Source organism: Babylonia areolata, chromosome 16, assembly GCF_041734735.1.
Source record: "Babylonia areolata isolate BAREFJ2019XMU chromosome 16, ASM4173473v1, whole genome shotgun sequence".
NCBI classification, from domain to species: Eukaryota; Metazoa; Mollusca; class Gastropoda; order Neogastropoda; family Buccinidae; genus Babylonia; species Babylonia areolata.
The window spans coordinates 12,537,503-12,555,568 of record NC_134891.1 but is presented as its reverse complement, the minus strand read 5'-3'; the positions used below and the strand labels follow the sequence as shown (position 1 = coordinate 12,555,568).

Below are 18,066 nucleotides of genomic sequence, written 5' to 3'. Positions count from 1 at the left end.
AGAGCAAGAGACAAATAATGAACAACAATTACAATAGGGAAAGTGTTACACTTCACCTCTATTTTCACTTTGTTTCAAATCAGCATCTTTTTTCATTTTTGTACAGACAAATCTGAAGACTTCAGCTAGTTTTTAATTCAGTTCAGTTTAGTTCAAATGTTTGTTGAGAACACTGCGATGATTTTTGAAAACTCCAATTTTTGCTGATATAAGACTACAGGAGGAAAAATGACACAACAGACTTTAGCCGTTTTCTAAATCAGACCTCTTTAGATCAGGTTTCGTGTACTTACCAGCTGCTCTGCGTAAGACTGAAAATGCGAATATTTATTGGCTGTACTCTCCGAAAGTTACCCAAGAACCTGAGAGGCAACAGGTGGAAAACAATCTTCTGATCACACAAAAAAGTGTACTTCTTCATTGCTTTGACCTAGGGACTGACAATTTCCTGTCCAAGTCAACATTGTTTCAATTTCCTTAACACCTGGACATTTCTTACATTTTTTTCCTTCAAATTCTAGGTGAAAGCCCATCTGAAACCTTCAGTCCAGTTTCAACCAGCAAAGTCTGTATTATGTTCTCACTGAAGTTTCATCCACGCAGGCAACGCAGACGGGTGTTACTGCCCACACTGAATTGATCCTAAACCAGTGACTGAAGACTACTTTCTTCTTTTTCGTTCATGGGCTGCATTCACTCGTATGTACATGAGTGGGCTTTTACATATATGACTGTTTTTACCCAGCCATATAGGCAGCCATACTCTGTTTTCGGGGGAGACTACTTTCAACTGGTGACCTAACACTGCCAGTGCTGATTCCAGCAGACAAACCCAGGTGTGGCTGTGTATGGGGGACTCGCAATGAGTGGAATGGGGGATAATGGAGCCAGAAAAATAAGAGAGAGGAAAAAAAAGAAGAAGAAAATCTCCCTGCTTTCAAGGAAGTGTTGAAGTGAAAGGCCAGGGACCACAGACAGGAACAGAAAGGGCAGACACAGACTGGCACAGAGCAGCAACAGCTGACAACAGACAGAGCAGCCTGCACAGCAGCAACAGCTGACAACAGACAGAGCAGCCTGCACAGCAGCAACAGCTGACAACAGACAGCAGCCTGCACAGCAGCAACAGCTGACAACAGACAGAGCAGCCTGAACAGCAGCAACAGCTGACAACAGACACAGCAGCCTGAACAGCAGCAACAGCTGACAACAGACACAGCAGCCTGAACAGCAGCAACAGCTGACAACAGACAGCAGCCTGCACAGCAGCAACAGCTGACAACAGACACAGCAGCCTGAACAGCAGCAACAGCTGACAACAGACAGAGCAGCCTGAACAGCAGCAACAGCTGACAACAGACAGAGCAGCCTGAACAGCAGCAACAGCTGACAACAGACACAGCAGCCTGAACAGCAGCAACAGCTGACAACAGACACAGCAGCCTGAACAGCAGCAACAGCTGACAACAGACAGAGCAGCCTGAACAGCAGCAACAGCTGACAACAGACAGAGCAGCCTGAACAGCAGCAACAGCTGACAACAGACAGAGCAGCCTGAACAGCAGCAACAGCTGACAACAGACACAGCAGCCTGAACAGCAGCAACAGCTGACAACAGACACAGCAGCCTGAACAGCAGCAACAGCTGACAACAGACAGAGCAGCCTGAACAGCAGCAACAGCTGACAACAGACAGAGCAGCCTGAACAGCAGCAACAGCTGACAACAGACAGAGCAGCCTGAACAGCAGCAACAGCTGACAACAGACAGAGCAGCCTGAACAGCAGCAACAGCTGACAACAGACAGAGCAGCCTGCAGAGATAAACATCACCATCACAGGTCACACTGTTCAAAGGCATGGTGGGTTGTCTCCTCACACAGTCAACAGTTCACAGTCAACATTACATTGTCAACACATTATAATGACACTGTCAACATTACGCTGTCAACATTACACAGTCAAAAGTCAACATTTCACAATCAACATCATAATCAGTATTTCGCTGTCAACATTACACAGTCAACTTTGTAAAGTCATCTTTACAAAGTCAAAATTACATTACCCTGTCAACATTACAGTATCAACATTACACTGACAAGATTACACAGTCAACATTACACAGTCAATATCACACTGTCAAGAGCACACAATCAATATTACACAGTCAATATTACACTGTAAAGATTACACAGTCAACAATACACATTCAGTATATCACAGTCAAAAATAGTACTACACAGTCAACAATACCTGCTCAACAATACAACCTCTACAGTAAACATTACGCAGTCAGCATTACAACAGTCAATAAGACACCAAGAGACACTGTCAGTCAGCATTATGACAGTCAATAAGACACCAAGAGACACTGTCAGTCAGCATTACGACAGTCAATAAGACACGATGAGACACTGACAGTTAGCATTACGACAGTCGATAAGACACGATGAGACACTGACAGTTAGCATTACGACAGTCGATAAGACACGATGAGACACTGACAGTCAGCATTACGACAGTCAATAAGACACGATGAGACACTGTCAGTCAGCATTATGACAGTCAATAAGACACGATGAGACACTGTCAGTCAGCATTACGACAGTCAATAAGACACGATGAGACACTGTCAGTCAGCATCACGACAGTCAATAAGACACGATGAGACACTGTCAGTCAGCATTACGACAGTCAATAAGACACGATGAGACACTGTCAGTCAGCATTACGACAGTCAATATGACACCATGAGACACTGTCAGTCAGCATTACAACAGTCAATAAGACACGATGAGACACTGTCAGTCAGCATTACGACAGTCAATAAGACACGATGAGACACTGTCAGTCAGCATTACGACAGTCAATAAGACACCACGAGACACTGACAGTCAGCATTACGACAGTCAATAAGACACCACGAGACACTGACAGTCAGCATTATGACAGTCAATAAGACACCATGAAACACTGACAGTCGGCATTACGACAGTCAATAAGACACCACGAGACACTGACAGTTAGCATTACGACAGTCAATAAGACACCACGAGACACTGACAGTCAGCATTACGACAGTCAATAAGACACCACGAGACACTGACAGTTAGCATTACGACAGTCAATAAGACACCACGAGACACTGACAGTCAGCATTACGACAGTCAATAAGACACCATGAAACACTGACAGTCGGCATTACGACAGTCAATAAGACACCACGAGACACTGACAGTCAGCATTACGACAGTCAATAAGACACCACGAGACACTGACAGTTAGCATTACGACAGTCAATAAGACACTACGAGACACTGACAGTTAGCATTACGACAGTCAATAAGACACGATGAGACACTGTCAGTCAGCATTACAACAGTCAATAAGACACGATGAAACACTGTCAGTCAGCATTACGACAGTCAATAAAACACCATGAAACACTGACAGTCAGCATTACGACAGTCAATAAGACACGATGAGACACTGTCAGTCAGCATTACGACAGTCAATATGACACCATGAGACACTGTCAGTCAGCATTACGACAGTCAATATGACACCATGAGACACTGTCTGTCAGCATTACGACAGTCAATAAGACACCATGAGACACTGTCAGCCACACTCTCTGTACATCCCCATCACTCACTTCTCCCACTCACAATATGCACGCTTTAAAACAAATACTGACTGTTGTGATCAAACTCCCACTGTTCACCCCCTTCCCCTCCCCCTTCACACACACACACACACACACACACACACGTAGAAAGAGACAGAATGAACACTGTACTTTTTTCACTGTCGTGTGCCAATGGGGACGGTTAAGAACTCATAAATTATGGCTTTCAGAACTTCCCCAGTGAATTCGACATACTGCTTGTGAGTAACTAACAAACAAGGCAGATATAATGCTTTGTCCAGGGATGCAGCCAAGCACAACTAAAGCTACTTTTTTCTCCAAGACAGTGCGACCCCCATCACTGTTCTCCCATTCAAAACATGGCCTCATTTTGAGTGGCACAGCTGGCATATGGCATCTCTGCTCTCCCATTTGGAACATAGTGACATTTTATGATTGACAAAAAAAAGGTTGGGGGTTTAAGGTCCCACAGACTTTATGGCCATCCAGGAAGTGGATTTATGTTGATTGCATCCACAGCTCAGTGCTCAGCACTGGAAGGAAGGGGCTCGATCATCACCTTCCACCACTTTAAATTCGCCCAACAGATGGAGTGAGGAAAACCGTGAGTGAAGTGCCTTTCCCAAGGACATGGCATGCTGGAACAAGGTCTTCAACACTCTTCACTGACAGAACCATCTTGATCTTGATTGAGATATGGGCCAAACAAAACACAACGCTGGCTGATTAAGATATGGACCAAACAAAACACAACGCTGGCTGATTGAGATATGGGCCAAACAAAACACAACGCTGGCTGATTAAGATATGGACCAAACAAAACACAACGCTGGCTGATTAAGATATGGACCAAACAAAACACAACGCTGGCTGATTGAGATATGGGCCAAACAAAACACAACGCTGGCTGATTGAGATATGGGCCAAACAAAACACAACGCTGGCTGATTAAGATATGGACCAAACAAAACACAACGCTGGCTGATTGAGATATGGGCCAAACAAAACACAACGCTGGCTGATTAAGATATGGACCAAACAAAACACAACTTCCACAACAGTCCTTTTTGAGGGGTGGGATGAATAGTGGTGGTGAAGGTGGTCTTGTCACTCCTGATCCTTCACACACACACACACAAACACACACACATCTAAACATGCATGCGCACACACATACACCTATAAACATGTGCACACTGACAAACACACACACTGCCTTTACTTCTGTCTCTCCATGAACTAACAGCAGATAATACAAACACCAAGGTAAAACTAATCTGCCTGGTTCATCAGAAAGCTATTCCATCACTTGTGGTCATCACAAGCAGGGGTGAGGTCTGCTACAAATCATTACTGCACACAACTTTCTCTTCACTTTTCATAATCCTACATCCAACTAGGACAGAGAAGAACTATGCTTTGATATATTATGTGATCAAAAACTGCACAAAAACTTTCTCATAAGTTCTGCACAAGCCCTTATCATTTATTTATTGGTTGAGAAAATGGGTTAACAAAATATGAGAAAGATAATCAATTATTACGTCATGTGAGAAAACAACACTGAGAAGCAAGAAGAAAACAATGAGGAAAGTAACCAAAAAAAATCAATACTGGTGACAATAAGATTGCCATATTGCAGAATATTTGATAAGACAATAAAATATTCTGATTCACACACACACACGCATGCATGCATGCACGCACGCACACACACACACGCACGCACGCACGCACACACACACACACACTGACAGCTGCACAGGCCTCTTGACCTCTGGCAAAACTAATACACATGTTTGCTTCCCTTGTTTCAAACATCCCCCCACCCTTCCCTTCCACCCCAACAACACTGCCTGCACCGTTCTGGGACAGGGGTCTGTATGAAGCAGCCAAGGCCAAACCATGTGCTCTTGTCTGAGAGGGGCGTGTGTTTGAAGATGTTAAAACCCCACACAAAACATGTGTGACAGCATTCTTCACAATGCAGGCTTAACACGCTGGTTTTCTCCCAGTACAACACCTGAGCTCAACAGTCTATGAGGTCTGCTGTCAGGTATGTAGACAACAGACACACTGTGGACTGCCAGAGAGGAGACTGCCACACACTGTGTCTGGGAGTGGCTGTGTTCTGCACAGGGCTTTCTCATCAGCTGTGTCAGGGATACCACAGTAACGTTATAACAGCCATGACAACAACACAGCTTGAAAATATTGGTTACAGCAGGTTCTGTCTCATCTCTCCCACACACCTAAACATGGGTCTATGACATCAGGTATGCACACATATGTGCACATGCACACAGCCAGTTTTAACAGAACTTGCAGGGTGGGGACCAGTACAAAAACCTTCAGGAACATCAGGATCATCTAAAACAGAGGAAGCATGCCAACCATGACACAGAAACTCGGACCATTTCTGTACACCCAAAAAATGAACTGTCCATCACTTAACACACCCTGTCAGTCCTCACTTTTCCCCAAACAAACAACACCACACCATGGAACCTGGTCATCTTCTTCAAAACATGACCAACAAATTACATATACATACATATAAATAATCATTAAGCATTTTATGGAGCTATCTTAGAAGCTGATAATTTCAAGTTCTAGCAGCCACAGCAGTCATTTCCCCTGATCGTTTTCTTTTCAATCGCCAAAGACGTGGAACAAGCTCCCTGATAACCTCCATCATTCTGATTCCCTCGCATCTTTTAAATCTCGTCTCAAAACTCACCTTTTCCCTCAGCAATAAGTTCAATTGTGGCAGGTCCACAACTACATGCATGTATATGAATGTGTATTGTGTGTGCGTGTGTTTATGTAAGTTTGTGCCTGCCTATGTGTGCGTATGTGTTAGGGTAGCTGTTAGATACTCATGCATGTTAAAATGTATGTATGCAGTGTGTGTGTGTGTGTGCGTGCGTGCGTGCTTGTGTGTGTGTGTGTGTGTGGTCACATTTTGGTGTGTGTATGTAACATAGATATAATGTTTTATGTTATCAAAAGCGTTTTTGTAAAGCACCTAGAGCAGATTTCTGGATAGTGTGCTATATAAGTATCCATTATTATTATTATTATTATTATTTTGCCCAAGTAAAAATAACTTTCCTGGAAGATAATGACAAGAACTTAAAAATAAGTAATATGTTTTGTGGAGATGTGTAGAAAGAAGCAGAAAAGCAGAAGTGTCAACACATATCATCAGTACCCTGTACAGAAAGCCAGTTTCCTGGAGAGAGAGAGATAGAGAGAGAGAGAGAGAGAGAGAGAGAGAGAGAGAAGAGAGAAGAGCAGTGTGACACAGGGTGAAGCACAGCATTGAACCCATCACCCTTCAGTGCTGCACACCCCTCAGCACACACTTCAAGCTTCAAAGTCAGAGGTCCCACAGCCTTTGACGGATGGAGGGACAGTGCATTCTTCACTCTGTCAATGACTCGGCATAACAAGGCAGAGCCCAATTCTTTTCTTCCACCACTTTTAACCTCCCCGTACTCGTTACCATCTGAGAAAAATCTGAGTAAAGTGCCTTCCCCAAGGACACAACGCCATGCAGAAACAAGGCCTCCAACTCTGATCACTGGATCATAAAGTCCAAAGCCACAACACCTTTAAGAGTACAAAGTAAGAAACGCAGTCAGAATCCCCCAAAAGTACATGAGAATGCAAGATTATTTGTCCAGTCAATTATGATTGGTAAACTCAGGACATGTGGCCCTTGTTTTCACTCTGAATCAACGTGAACTGAAGTTCTCAGATTCAGTTCACAGACCAAATGAAACATGTAAACAAAGTAACTTGTTTTACAGCTATCATTTGGTCTAACATTTAAAGGTCATCGCAAAACTGCACACTTTAATGATGTTTGACTTGTTTTCTCCATCAGTCACAGGTGAATGTGGTAAGATGTACCCCCACCCTCTCCCTCCTGCCTGTTAATTCAGCAACTTGTCTTGACCAGCCTCCACGTCTTCTGACTGTCCTTCCTGCTGATGCAACTGTGGCCTGCTTTATGCATTCTGATAAAGCACACACTGTAAATATGAGTGAGAATCTGAACATGTGTGACATCACATACCTGACTTCCATTGTCACACTCATCACAAATTCAGTCAGTTCATGGACATTCATTCAACTTTCACACAGGCAATAAAAACAGCTGAGAAAAGGGACTATGTGTGCCTGACTATGTTGCAAATGAGTTTTTGAAACTGCTGGTGTTTCATGACACGTAATAAATACAAAGAAAAAAAATCTTGATCGTAAATAACTTGTAATAAATACAAAGAAAAAAAATCTTGATCATAAATAACTTTCCCCATCCCCTTTGTTTCATCTGGAAACCACTCTAATACACAGCCCTTCAAAAGACAGTCCTGAACAAACTAATACCAGTACCATGAAAGTTCTGCCTCAAGATCTAAGAGGATGAATGCCTGTCATTATAAAGCAGTATGTTGAAAGCTAGGGTTCACAGTGAGACAACAAGAGGAAGAAGAGTGTGAGGATGGAAACGGAAAGAGGTCAAGAGGTCAACATCTACAGTGGACATGTGGCACATGAGGGTCACTGACTACACAGCTTGTGGCAAGGTGTGGGACTCAACCACCACACACACTACTGGACACCAACCATCACACGGATGTCTGACCACCACTACAGGGCACGGGGACCAAAACTCTAAGCCAGCAGTGCAGTTACATCACACAGTCAGTGCAGGCAGACTGACTGCACACACTGCCTTCCACCCCTACAGTGACACGGCATCAGGACTGGGACACACGGCATCAGGACTGGGACACACATGTGTTAACAGCCACAACAACAGTCACAGTGGGCACTGACGGCACAGGCAACAACGACATGCACCGACAACGTCACACGACACGGCCGACACCCACACACGGCGGTCACTGAACACGGCAACTCACTCTCTGGCCCCCTTTATGTTGCCGACTACCCCCCTGGAACAGACATCTGATGAGGTCAGCAGTGGACACACGGCCTGTCACAGGCACACGCTACAGCACTCAGGGACAATGCTAACTATCTATAGCACTTCTAGGCCATGGAGAATGCCAACTGACCATGGAACTTCTAGGCAATGGAGAATGCTATTGATAGCACTTCTATGTAATGGAGAATGCTAACTATCCATAGCATTTGTAGGCCACAGAGAATGCTGACTGTCCATAAACTTCTGGGTAATGGTGAATGCTATCTATAGCACTTCTAGGCCATGAAGAATGCTGATATCTATTGTACTTCTAGACCATGAAGAATGCTTATTGTCCATAGCACTTCCAGACAATGAAGAATGCTTACTGTCCACAGCACTTCTTGCCAATGATGAATGCTGATATCTACTGTACTTCTAGACCATGAAGAATGCTTTTTGTCCATATCACTTCTAGGCTATGAAGAATGCTATCTATAGCTCACTTCTAGGCCATGAAAAATTATAATATCTATTGTACTTCTAGACCATGAAGAATGCTAACTGTCCATAGCACTTCTAGGCCATGGAGAATGCCCTCTATAGTACTTCTAGGCCATGAGGAATGCTAACTACTTTTCATTGTCACCTACCAAAAGTATACTAGCCTTTTTCTGCCAAGAGAACAATCACATTTCTGACACTTTCCCAGACAATTTCTTTAAATGTTTCTTAACCAGACATTATTTGGATGGAAATGCTGCTTTAATTGTGAATGAGAGAGAGAGAGAGAGAGAGAGAGAGAGAGAGAGAGAGAGAGAGAGAGAGAGAGAGAGAGAGAGAGAGAGAGCATTCAAAGTATACAAGATTTCTTGCATCATCCTAACAAAACTAAGAAGAGAACAACTTGGAATTGTGAACAATAAAGGGAACCACAAGATATTCCAGATTATTTGCATCTTTTATAAGAAAACATTAAATGGATATATTTTATTTTGATTGTGAGCTATGAAGAGAACAATCATGGCTTTTGAGACAGCTGGCATTCTTCCTGGCAATCCATTTTACTGCAATACTTCTTTGAACTTTGAAGAAGAAGAATCACTAACACCTTCCCTGCATATGTCTGTATATCATATCATCCCGATAACGATGAGGGTTCATACAATTTCTGGCATCTTTCCAGCAAAGCATAGCATGGACATGATACTTCGTCAGTGGCCATGACTGTCAAAATATAATCGCATCACAGATGATGTGTGCATTTTAGATTTCTTTCATCTTTCCTATGAAAACAGAGCTGTATCTAACTTAGCACAGCTAATGATGTTCTACAAGATCAAGTGCTTTCTATTTTAATGAAAGTAAAATAAACATAGATAAATAAATGAATAAAAACATCCTGTGACTGAGTGACACTTTGCACACCATATCAACATTATCATATAAGATATTGCATGAAATCTTAAAAGAATGTAATAACAGAAAGAAAAAAAAAGATTAGGATCTAATGAAGTTTTTCAGTTTCGTTTTAGCTCAGCTGTTTTATGCACTTCTCTCATCTGATTCCTTATCACAACTTCCTCTGACATCAGTACTGTTTTCACCTCCTGTGTACTGGAATACTCTTGAAATGATATCCTGTTAAAAAAAAAAAACCCACAGACATTACAACAAAACAAACAAAATGTACAGATTTCGCTGAAGATTATTTAACTTAACATTCAGCAGACAAATGTTAGTTACTTTGTGTTGTTCTGCTTGACTGCTGTGTTTCTTTAAAAAAAGTGTTTTCAATTTAAGAACACGGGCATTTTCTGATGAAGCATTACTGCTGCTCACTGCTCATTCAAAGTTCTTTCTGGAAGACAAGAGTACCAGAATACTATTTGTTTGTTTTTCAAGCAACACCTTCCTTCAGGAAAACACCTAGCATATGATTTTCAAAACCTCAAAGGAAAAACTAGACAGTAATTGAGACAAATCTAGACAGCACACCTGTTAAAGCGACTAACTGCTTGAACATGCCAGTATATTCAGACTGGCTCAGTTTGTAGTTTCACTGACCATCTTTAAAAAAAAAAAAAAAAAAAAAAAGGTAAAAAGCTTCTACTGCAGAACACACAGAGAGAAGAGGAAAGGTAGAAGAGATTCAGAGAGTGAAGAAAAGAAAAAAATGAGCACACGTGTGGTTCAGGTGCTGCGCATTACTGGTGCAAATCAATGTGCATGTGCTCAGGTGTGTGCCAGTTTTGAGAGATACAGATGGAGTATGTGTATGTGCCTGTGAACTGCACAAAAAATGATGTTGTTTTAGGTTGTGCAGCATGGTCCACTTCAGTCTAATCAGTACCAGCACTTCTGCTGGGAGGTTTCTGCTTCATTTCCCCAAACCACGTTCAGTCACTGCCATAACTTTTTTGTGTGTTTTTTTTAAAGCTGGGATATTTTTCGTGAATTTCCAAAACCCATTTCATTCAACTCCAAAACTGATTCATTATTTCTTTAAACAATTTTTTTTTTTTTTTTTTTGAGGCTGGAATATTTTAGATGAATTTCCAAAACCCATTTCATTCAACTCCAAACCTTTCTTTTTTCTTTTAAGGCTGGGATGTTTTAGGTGATATTTTACAGACCAATTTCATTCAACTCCAAAACTTTTTCTTCTTTTTTTTCTGGGAAGTTTCCGGTAAATTTCCCTAAACCCTATTCGTCCTCTTCCCTTACTTTTTTTCGCCCCAAATACTATGCCACACTGGAGCAGGGAGTCCATCTACAGCACCTGACCCCTTCCTCCACACACCCTGACTTCCTTTCATGGCCATTCACTCTAACCCCATCCACATATCCTTCAGCTGTTTCATTTCTCTCAGCATCCCCAAAGTCTGAACTGTTTCATTTCTCTCAGCATCCCCAAAGTCTGAACTTTTTCTTTTTATAAACAGTGAGTGCGAGTTCATTTGCTCCCATCCCATCCAAATTTTTTCTGTAAGTTTTCCCATCCAAGCTTCTTTCTCTAATTTTTTTCCCATCCACATTACTTTCCCATCCAAGTACCTCTATTTTTTTTCCCATCCACGTTTCTTTCCCATCCAAGTACCTCTCTTTTTTTTTTCCATGTTTCTTTCCCATCCAAGTACCTCTATTTTTTTCCATGTTTCTTTCCCATCCAAGTACCTCTATTTTTTTTTCCATGTTTCTTTCCCATCCAAGTTTCTCTATTTTTTTCATCCATGTTTCTTTCCCATCCAAGTTTCTCTATTTTTTTCTATCCACGTTTCTTTCCCATCCAAGTTCCTGTATTTTTTTTCCATCCACGTTTCTTTCCCATCCAAGTTTCTCTATTTTTTTTCCATCCATGTTTCTTTCCCATCCAAGTTTCTCTATTTTTTTTCCATCCACGTTTCTTTCCCATCCAAGTTTCTCTATTTTTTTTCCATCCACATTACTTTCCCATCCAAGTACCTCTATTTTTTTTCCCATCCACATTTCTTTCCCATCAAAGATTCTTTCTCTAAATTTTCGAATCCGAGTTCCAAGGGTTTTTTCTCTAAGTTTTCCAATCCAAGTTTCTTTCTGTATGTTTTCTGTGTCCTTCAGTTGGACAGTCTGGTCACTGGCCATGGCCTGTAGTTCTTTTCTCCTCACTGTCTGTCAGCCTGAAATAACATGTCATTGAGACAACTTTTTTAGGTTCTTTTTTTTCATATTTCTGTCAGATAGCTGGTTTGGCCTGCACTCATTTGTTTATCTCATCAGTCATATTGTTGATTTTTTTCCTTCTTTTTTTCTTTCTTTTATCTGCTTCCAACTGCTCCTGAAGTTATGGGGGAGGGGTTGGGGGTGGGGGGTGAATAATTCAGGTGTAATACTGTGTTGTTGGTGTTGGGAAAGAGAGTCTGAAAATATATCATCAAAAACAATTTGTAAATCAGCGTTGCTCAATCTTACACAATGGAAAAAAAATACAAACAAAAAAATAAACAACAAAAAACACACACATACACAAACAAGCAGGTAATGACTTGAGTGTGCCTAACAGACTTCTAGCAAGCAGATTTCCTTATCGCTTTAAGAAAAACATCTAGCGTGTGGCTAAATACCTAGCATGGTAAAAGATTATCAGAAAATGAGAAACCAAACAAAAATCAAAACAAATCAATCAACAGAAGAAAAAAAAAATTAGCAACTGTGTCAAACAAACTGCAAAGAAACAAAAGAAAAACAAACAAACAAATCATTGTTCAGACAGTTCTCACCCGGAAAAGCCTGAAAGGCCGTCAAATATGTTAGCGCCAACATCCCTGAAATGCAAGCAGCGGTGGAAACAGAAAATGATCTATGACTGCAAGACAGACACATCATGCTTCCTGTTTCTTTTACTTCTGTTTTTTTAATGACTGGGGTTTAAAAAAGGTGCGAGGAAGGGCTGGAGGGGGGCCAGAGGGGGCTAAAACAGACAAGGAGGGGGGCCAGAGGGGGCTAAAACAGACAAGGAGGGGGGCCAGAGGGGGCTAAAACAGACACTCAAACACAAAACAACAAGGGACAAAGCTACTCCTGCACTACAACCCATTTTCACTTGTGTGCCACACGACTATCGACCAAAAGCATCAGCATGTGGGTGCATACTAATGATCAAACAATATGGACAAGCATGTTTTGTGTGTGTGTGTGTGTGTGTGTGTGTGTGTGTGTGTGTGTGTGTTCAATGGCATTCCTGGTCACCAGAAAGAAAAAAAACAACAATCCATAATTTCCAGACAAATCTTTTACTTGAGACATGACTATGCAGTCACCATAAAAAAAACACAAAAAAACAACACTTAATGATGAAATATGAACTGATTATATCTTTTTCAAAAATAAATTTCATTCCTCAAAGCATCTCCACTGGTATAATGGTTGATCTCAAGAGGTCATCAGGTCTGCTGATCTCATTTGGTAGCAGTGTGTATGGCTCAGTTGGAAATCATGCATCCACTGCTCCAAGCACACACTCAGATCTGTCCAGTGGCATGTGAAAAACTGCCGTCCAAAGACACAACTGTGGTAACCTCACTCGCAACAAATAAAACAGTTTTTAAAAAATATACTGTGAAGACGATTTTCAAGTCATTAAAAAAAAATTTGTTTAAATTTTTTTTTCAATGAAATTGTTCTGCCGAATTTGGGATGTACAAGTCCACTGATGATAGCCTGTCTTGTTGTATATGCAAGCAACTCTGAACCCCTGCTTCTTCAAGATCTTGGAGCAATTTCCTTGCACTACTTGATGTCAAGACTACTGATGAAGGGCTTAGTCATGGTTTAGTGACATGCACATTTCATTTAGAAACACATAAATTATTCTGACAACCAAACAGCACACATATTTGCATGAACAAAAAAACTGACGTTAGTAACATGCTGCTGAATATGACTGAACTGAAAGCATGTCGTGTCATTGACTTGACTGCTCTTTTGAATTTCTAGGATTGGGTTTCTTTTTTTCTTCTTCATTGACTTCACTTGGACAATAAACAAAAACACCATGGATTCAATAATAGTTTGGAAGAAAAGATGTGTATATCTTACTGACTCCACTTCAGCCTTGTCTCAAAGCACTTAGGCTGGATGTGTCCTGACAGATGACTGATGTGCATGGTGATTTACTTATTGCAACAATGATACACTGATTAATCATACTTCAGAAATGATTCACACACACACACACACACACACACACACACACACACACACAATCTATTTTTGAATCTTTAAAGCTGATTGCTTACACATAATATCCAATAATCTGACAATGCTGTTATATTTACTTTTTATGAACTGCATGATATGCAATCATATATGACCAACAACTATACTAACAAACATATATGCAGACATACTAATGCACACGGACACACATGGATATACACACATGCACACACACACTGAATGGCTAACACAAACATGCACACCCAACCATGCTTGCACACTCCCCTCAGTCACTGTATGTACTGATAATGTTGAACAATCACATACCACTGAATATCTTCACTGCTTTGTCAAATGACTACATCTGTTACCAATCCGTAGCACTGGTAACAGAATCAGCTACGGATTTGTGAGGTCAAACTGTCAGCTGCTGCAGCAGAAAAGCGAGCTCGCATAAAAAGGGACGGCAGCTGACAGACCAGCATCAGCTTTCACATGTGATCGCTGCGACAGAGACTGTCTCTCTCGCATCGGTCTCTACAGTCACAGGCGACGCTGCTTGGTCCAAGCAGACAGCCCAATTTTACATTAGGTAGGATATACTCTATCCATGGTCAGCCATGACCGAAGGAGGCCTACTACTACTACATCTGTTACACAGAATGGAACTGTCTAACAAACTGTAAATTCTGTGTGATACTGTGATGATGCTCCTCATTTACTTTTTGCATCAAATGAAGAGCTGTGCAAAAGAACAAAAGCAAGAGACACTGGAAACTAAGAGACAGGAGATGGAAGACAATATACTAAGAGACTGCAGATTAATAATAATCACCATAATAGTATTATTAGCTGATAAAAAAAAAGAACAATGATCAATTCAATACCACCCTTTTTTTCTTATCTGCATGTGTATTTCTGTTCCTGTCTCTATGAGAAGTGATGTTTTCCTACAGAACACTGTCAGGAAAGCTGTGCTGCTGCAATGGGCTCATGTGGACCTCACTTGATCACATCTTCATTTATCGTAATCTTTTTTCGCACTTTTCATGAAAAGAAAATTAGTGCTGTTTTTGTTTTGTTTTGTTTTTCTTTCTAGAGGGAACATCTGTACCTACTAATACAATATTTGACAGAGGAGGATGAACAACAGAGAACTTGACAGTCTATGACTCCACTGAGAAAAGGACCTTCCACTTCACTGTAATGAACACAGTGACCAAGACAAGCCAAGACATAACAAACTTTTTATCAACCCGGGTTAAACAATAGCCTATGTACATGTTGCCATCAGCAAAGAGGGTGACAAAGAAGGAAAAATAAAGCAAGAAAAGAGGGGGGGGGGGGGATAATCAACACAGGAAACATAGAAATCAAAGGACAATGTGTGGGACACGACACAACACAGAACAGCCAACACCACTCTCATTTCATGTCAAAACATACACCATCACATTACTGAAACAAACCAAACCAAAAGGGAAAGAAATGTAACAAAAGACTGGTCAATGTTCTGAAATGACAAAAGGCTCTTTCCCAGTAAACAATCACTGGTGAAGAAACAACAGGGTGTGAACATTGCACAAACAACAGCAGGTGGTGTTTGCCACTGACAGAACACATGGTGGGGTACACAGCAATGGTCACAATGTCTCAACTGTATGTGAGGCTTTCCAAACACCACTGTTATGTGTCCTCATCCTTTATCTACACACATTTAAAACAGGTCCACCTACACAGTTCAGTAACTCTGTGAACCCACAATGCCAAGGGCATGAGTGTACGTGTATATATGCACACATGTACACACATTCGCATGAACATTCAACCTCTCTTGCTTTTTAAACACACCCTCATGCTCACATATGAGTGACACACACATACACACACAAACACACACACACACACACACACACACACACATGCAACTCCATCCCCTCTTTGACACACACACACACACGCAGACACACACACAAACACACACACACAGACACACGTAAAACTTCATCCCCTCTTCCACACACACACACACAAACACAAATTCCTGACAATGTGGAGGTATGGGTCATGAGCCCCATCCACCAAAACTGGCCTGCAGATAAGTTTGAGGGCAGACAGTCCTGAGGGAAATGCAGGCCTCTGATCTCAAAGGGAAAAGGGACTGGTGTGGGGAGGGGGGGGGGGGTGGATGGGGGAACTGATCTCAAAGGGAAAAAGGACTGGTGTGGGGAGGGGGGGGATGGATGGGGGAACTGATCTCAAAGGGAAAAGGGACTGGTGTGGGGAGGGGGGGGATGGATGGGGGAACTGATCTCAAAGGGAAAAGGGACTGGTGTGGGGAGGGGGGGGGATGGATGAGGAAACTGATCTCAAAGGGAAAAAGGACTGGTGTGGGGAGGGGGGGGGGGGTGGATGGGGGAACTGATCTCAAAGGGAAAAGGGACTGGTGTGGGGAGGGGGGGGATGGATGGGGGAACTGATCTCAAAGGGAAAAAGGACTGGTGTGGGGAGGGGGGGGGGATGGATGGGGGAACTGATCTCAAAGGGAAAAGGGACTGGTGTGGGGAGGGGGGGGGGGGGAACTGATCTCAAAGGGAAAAGGGACTGGTGTGGGGAGGGGGGGGGGATGGATGGGGGAACTGATCTCAAAGGGAAAAGGGACTGGTGTGGGGAGGGGGGGGATGGATGGGGGAACTGATCTCAAAGGGAAAAGGGACTGGTGTGGGAAGGGGGGGGATGGATGGGGGAACTGATCTCAAAGGGAAAAGGGACTGGTGTGGGGAGGTGGGGGGGATGGATGAGGGAACTGATCTCAAAGGGAAAAGGGACTGGTGTGGGGAGGGGGGGGCGGGGGGGTCAGCAGGATCAAATATACAGCCATGCATACATGCATGATTCCCACTCATGTCAAACAACTATGTATGTGGACCTACTGCCCACTAACGCAGAAGAAGATTCATCTCCAGGTGATCATTCAGTAGAGACAGCAGCCCTTCTACACCACACACAATAGGAACACAAGTCAAAACGTCCTGTGGGACACATGTCAATTCCTACAAAGACTGGCTGCCTGCTATGCAATCGTACAAATAACACACACTTCACACACAAACAGATGCTGTCACATTCAGAGAAGAAAACACCATGGATTCTGTCTGTCTGTCTGCTTTTTCAAAGATTTTTTCAAACAGATTGTCTAAGTCTGTGAACCAGAGGTCAGATTACAGTTACATTCTCATAACACACACACAATTAAATGCAACTGAACACACACACATCACAGATTTACATATGTAAAGCCTCTCTCTCTCTCTCACACACACACACACTGCTGACCCAAGAAGTAACAGGGGAATGGACCCCACAGCACACTCACTTGAGGCCTTGGCCGACATCGCGGAGGACCTCCTTGGCCTGTTTGTGCCCGGTGACTCCGTGGGTTTCGATCTCCTGCAGCCGCCTCTGGTACTGCTCCAGCTTCTTCTGCAGGTGGTTGATGGACTGGGCCGACTTCTGGTTCCGCTTCTCAAAGACTGTCTTGATCCTCTGGTTCTGCTGCTTGTCGGCACTGGCTGCCAGCTGCAGGTACTCGTTGACGTTGGCTGCAGGCAGGGGGACAGGACAAAGGGCACAACAACAGAAAAGTCAGCTGTACAAAAACAAAGCGAGTGCAGAACAAAGTCAGGCAGGAGAACAGAACAAAGTGAGGGCAGACCAGTCAGGTGTGAGAAGAGAACAAAGGTAGGGGTAATGTAGGAGAAGAAAACAAAGGTAGGGGT

General features: G+C 42.6%; 1 protein-coding gene across 13 annotated transcripts in view; it reads right to left on the bottom strand.

Annotated features, from left to right (window-relative positions):
* LOC143291160 (transmembrane and coiled-coil domains protein 2-like) overlaps window positions 1-18,066 on the bottom strand; it is a 218,752-nt gene that overhangs the window by 19,394 nt on the left and 181,292 nt on the right. For all 13 annotated transcript variants that reach the window (XM_076600859.1, XM_076600851.1, XM_076600849.1 and 10 more), the window contains one exon: window positions 17,664-17,889. In XM_076600859.1, the coding sequence (XP_076456974.1) occupies window positions 17,664-17,889 (226 nt within the window). The remainder of the gene's footprint in view (window positions 1-17,663; window positions 17,890-18,066) is intronic.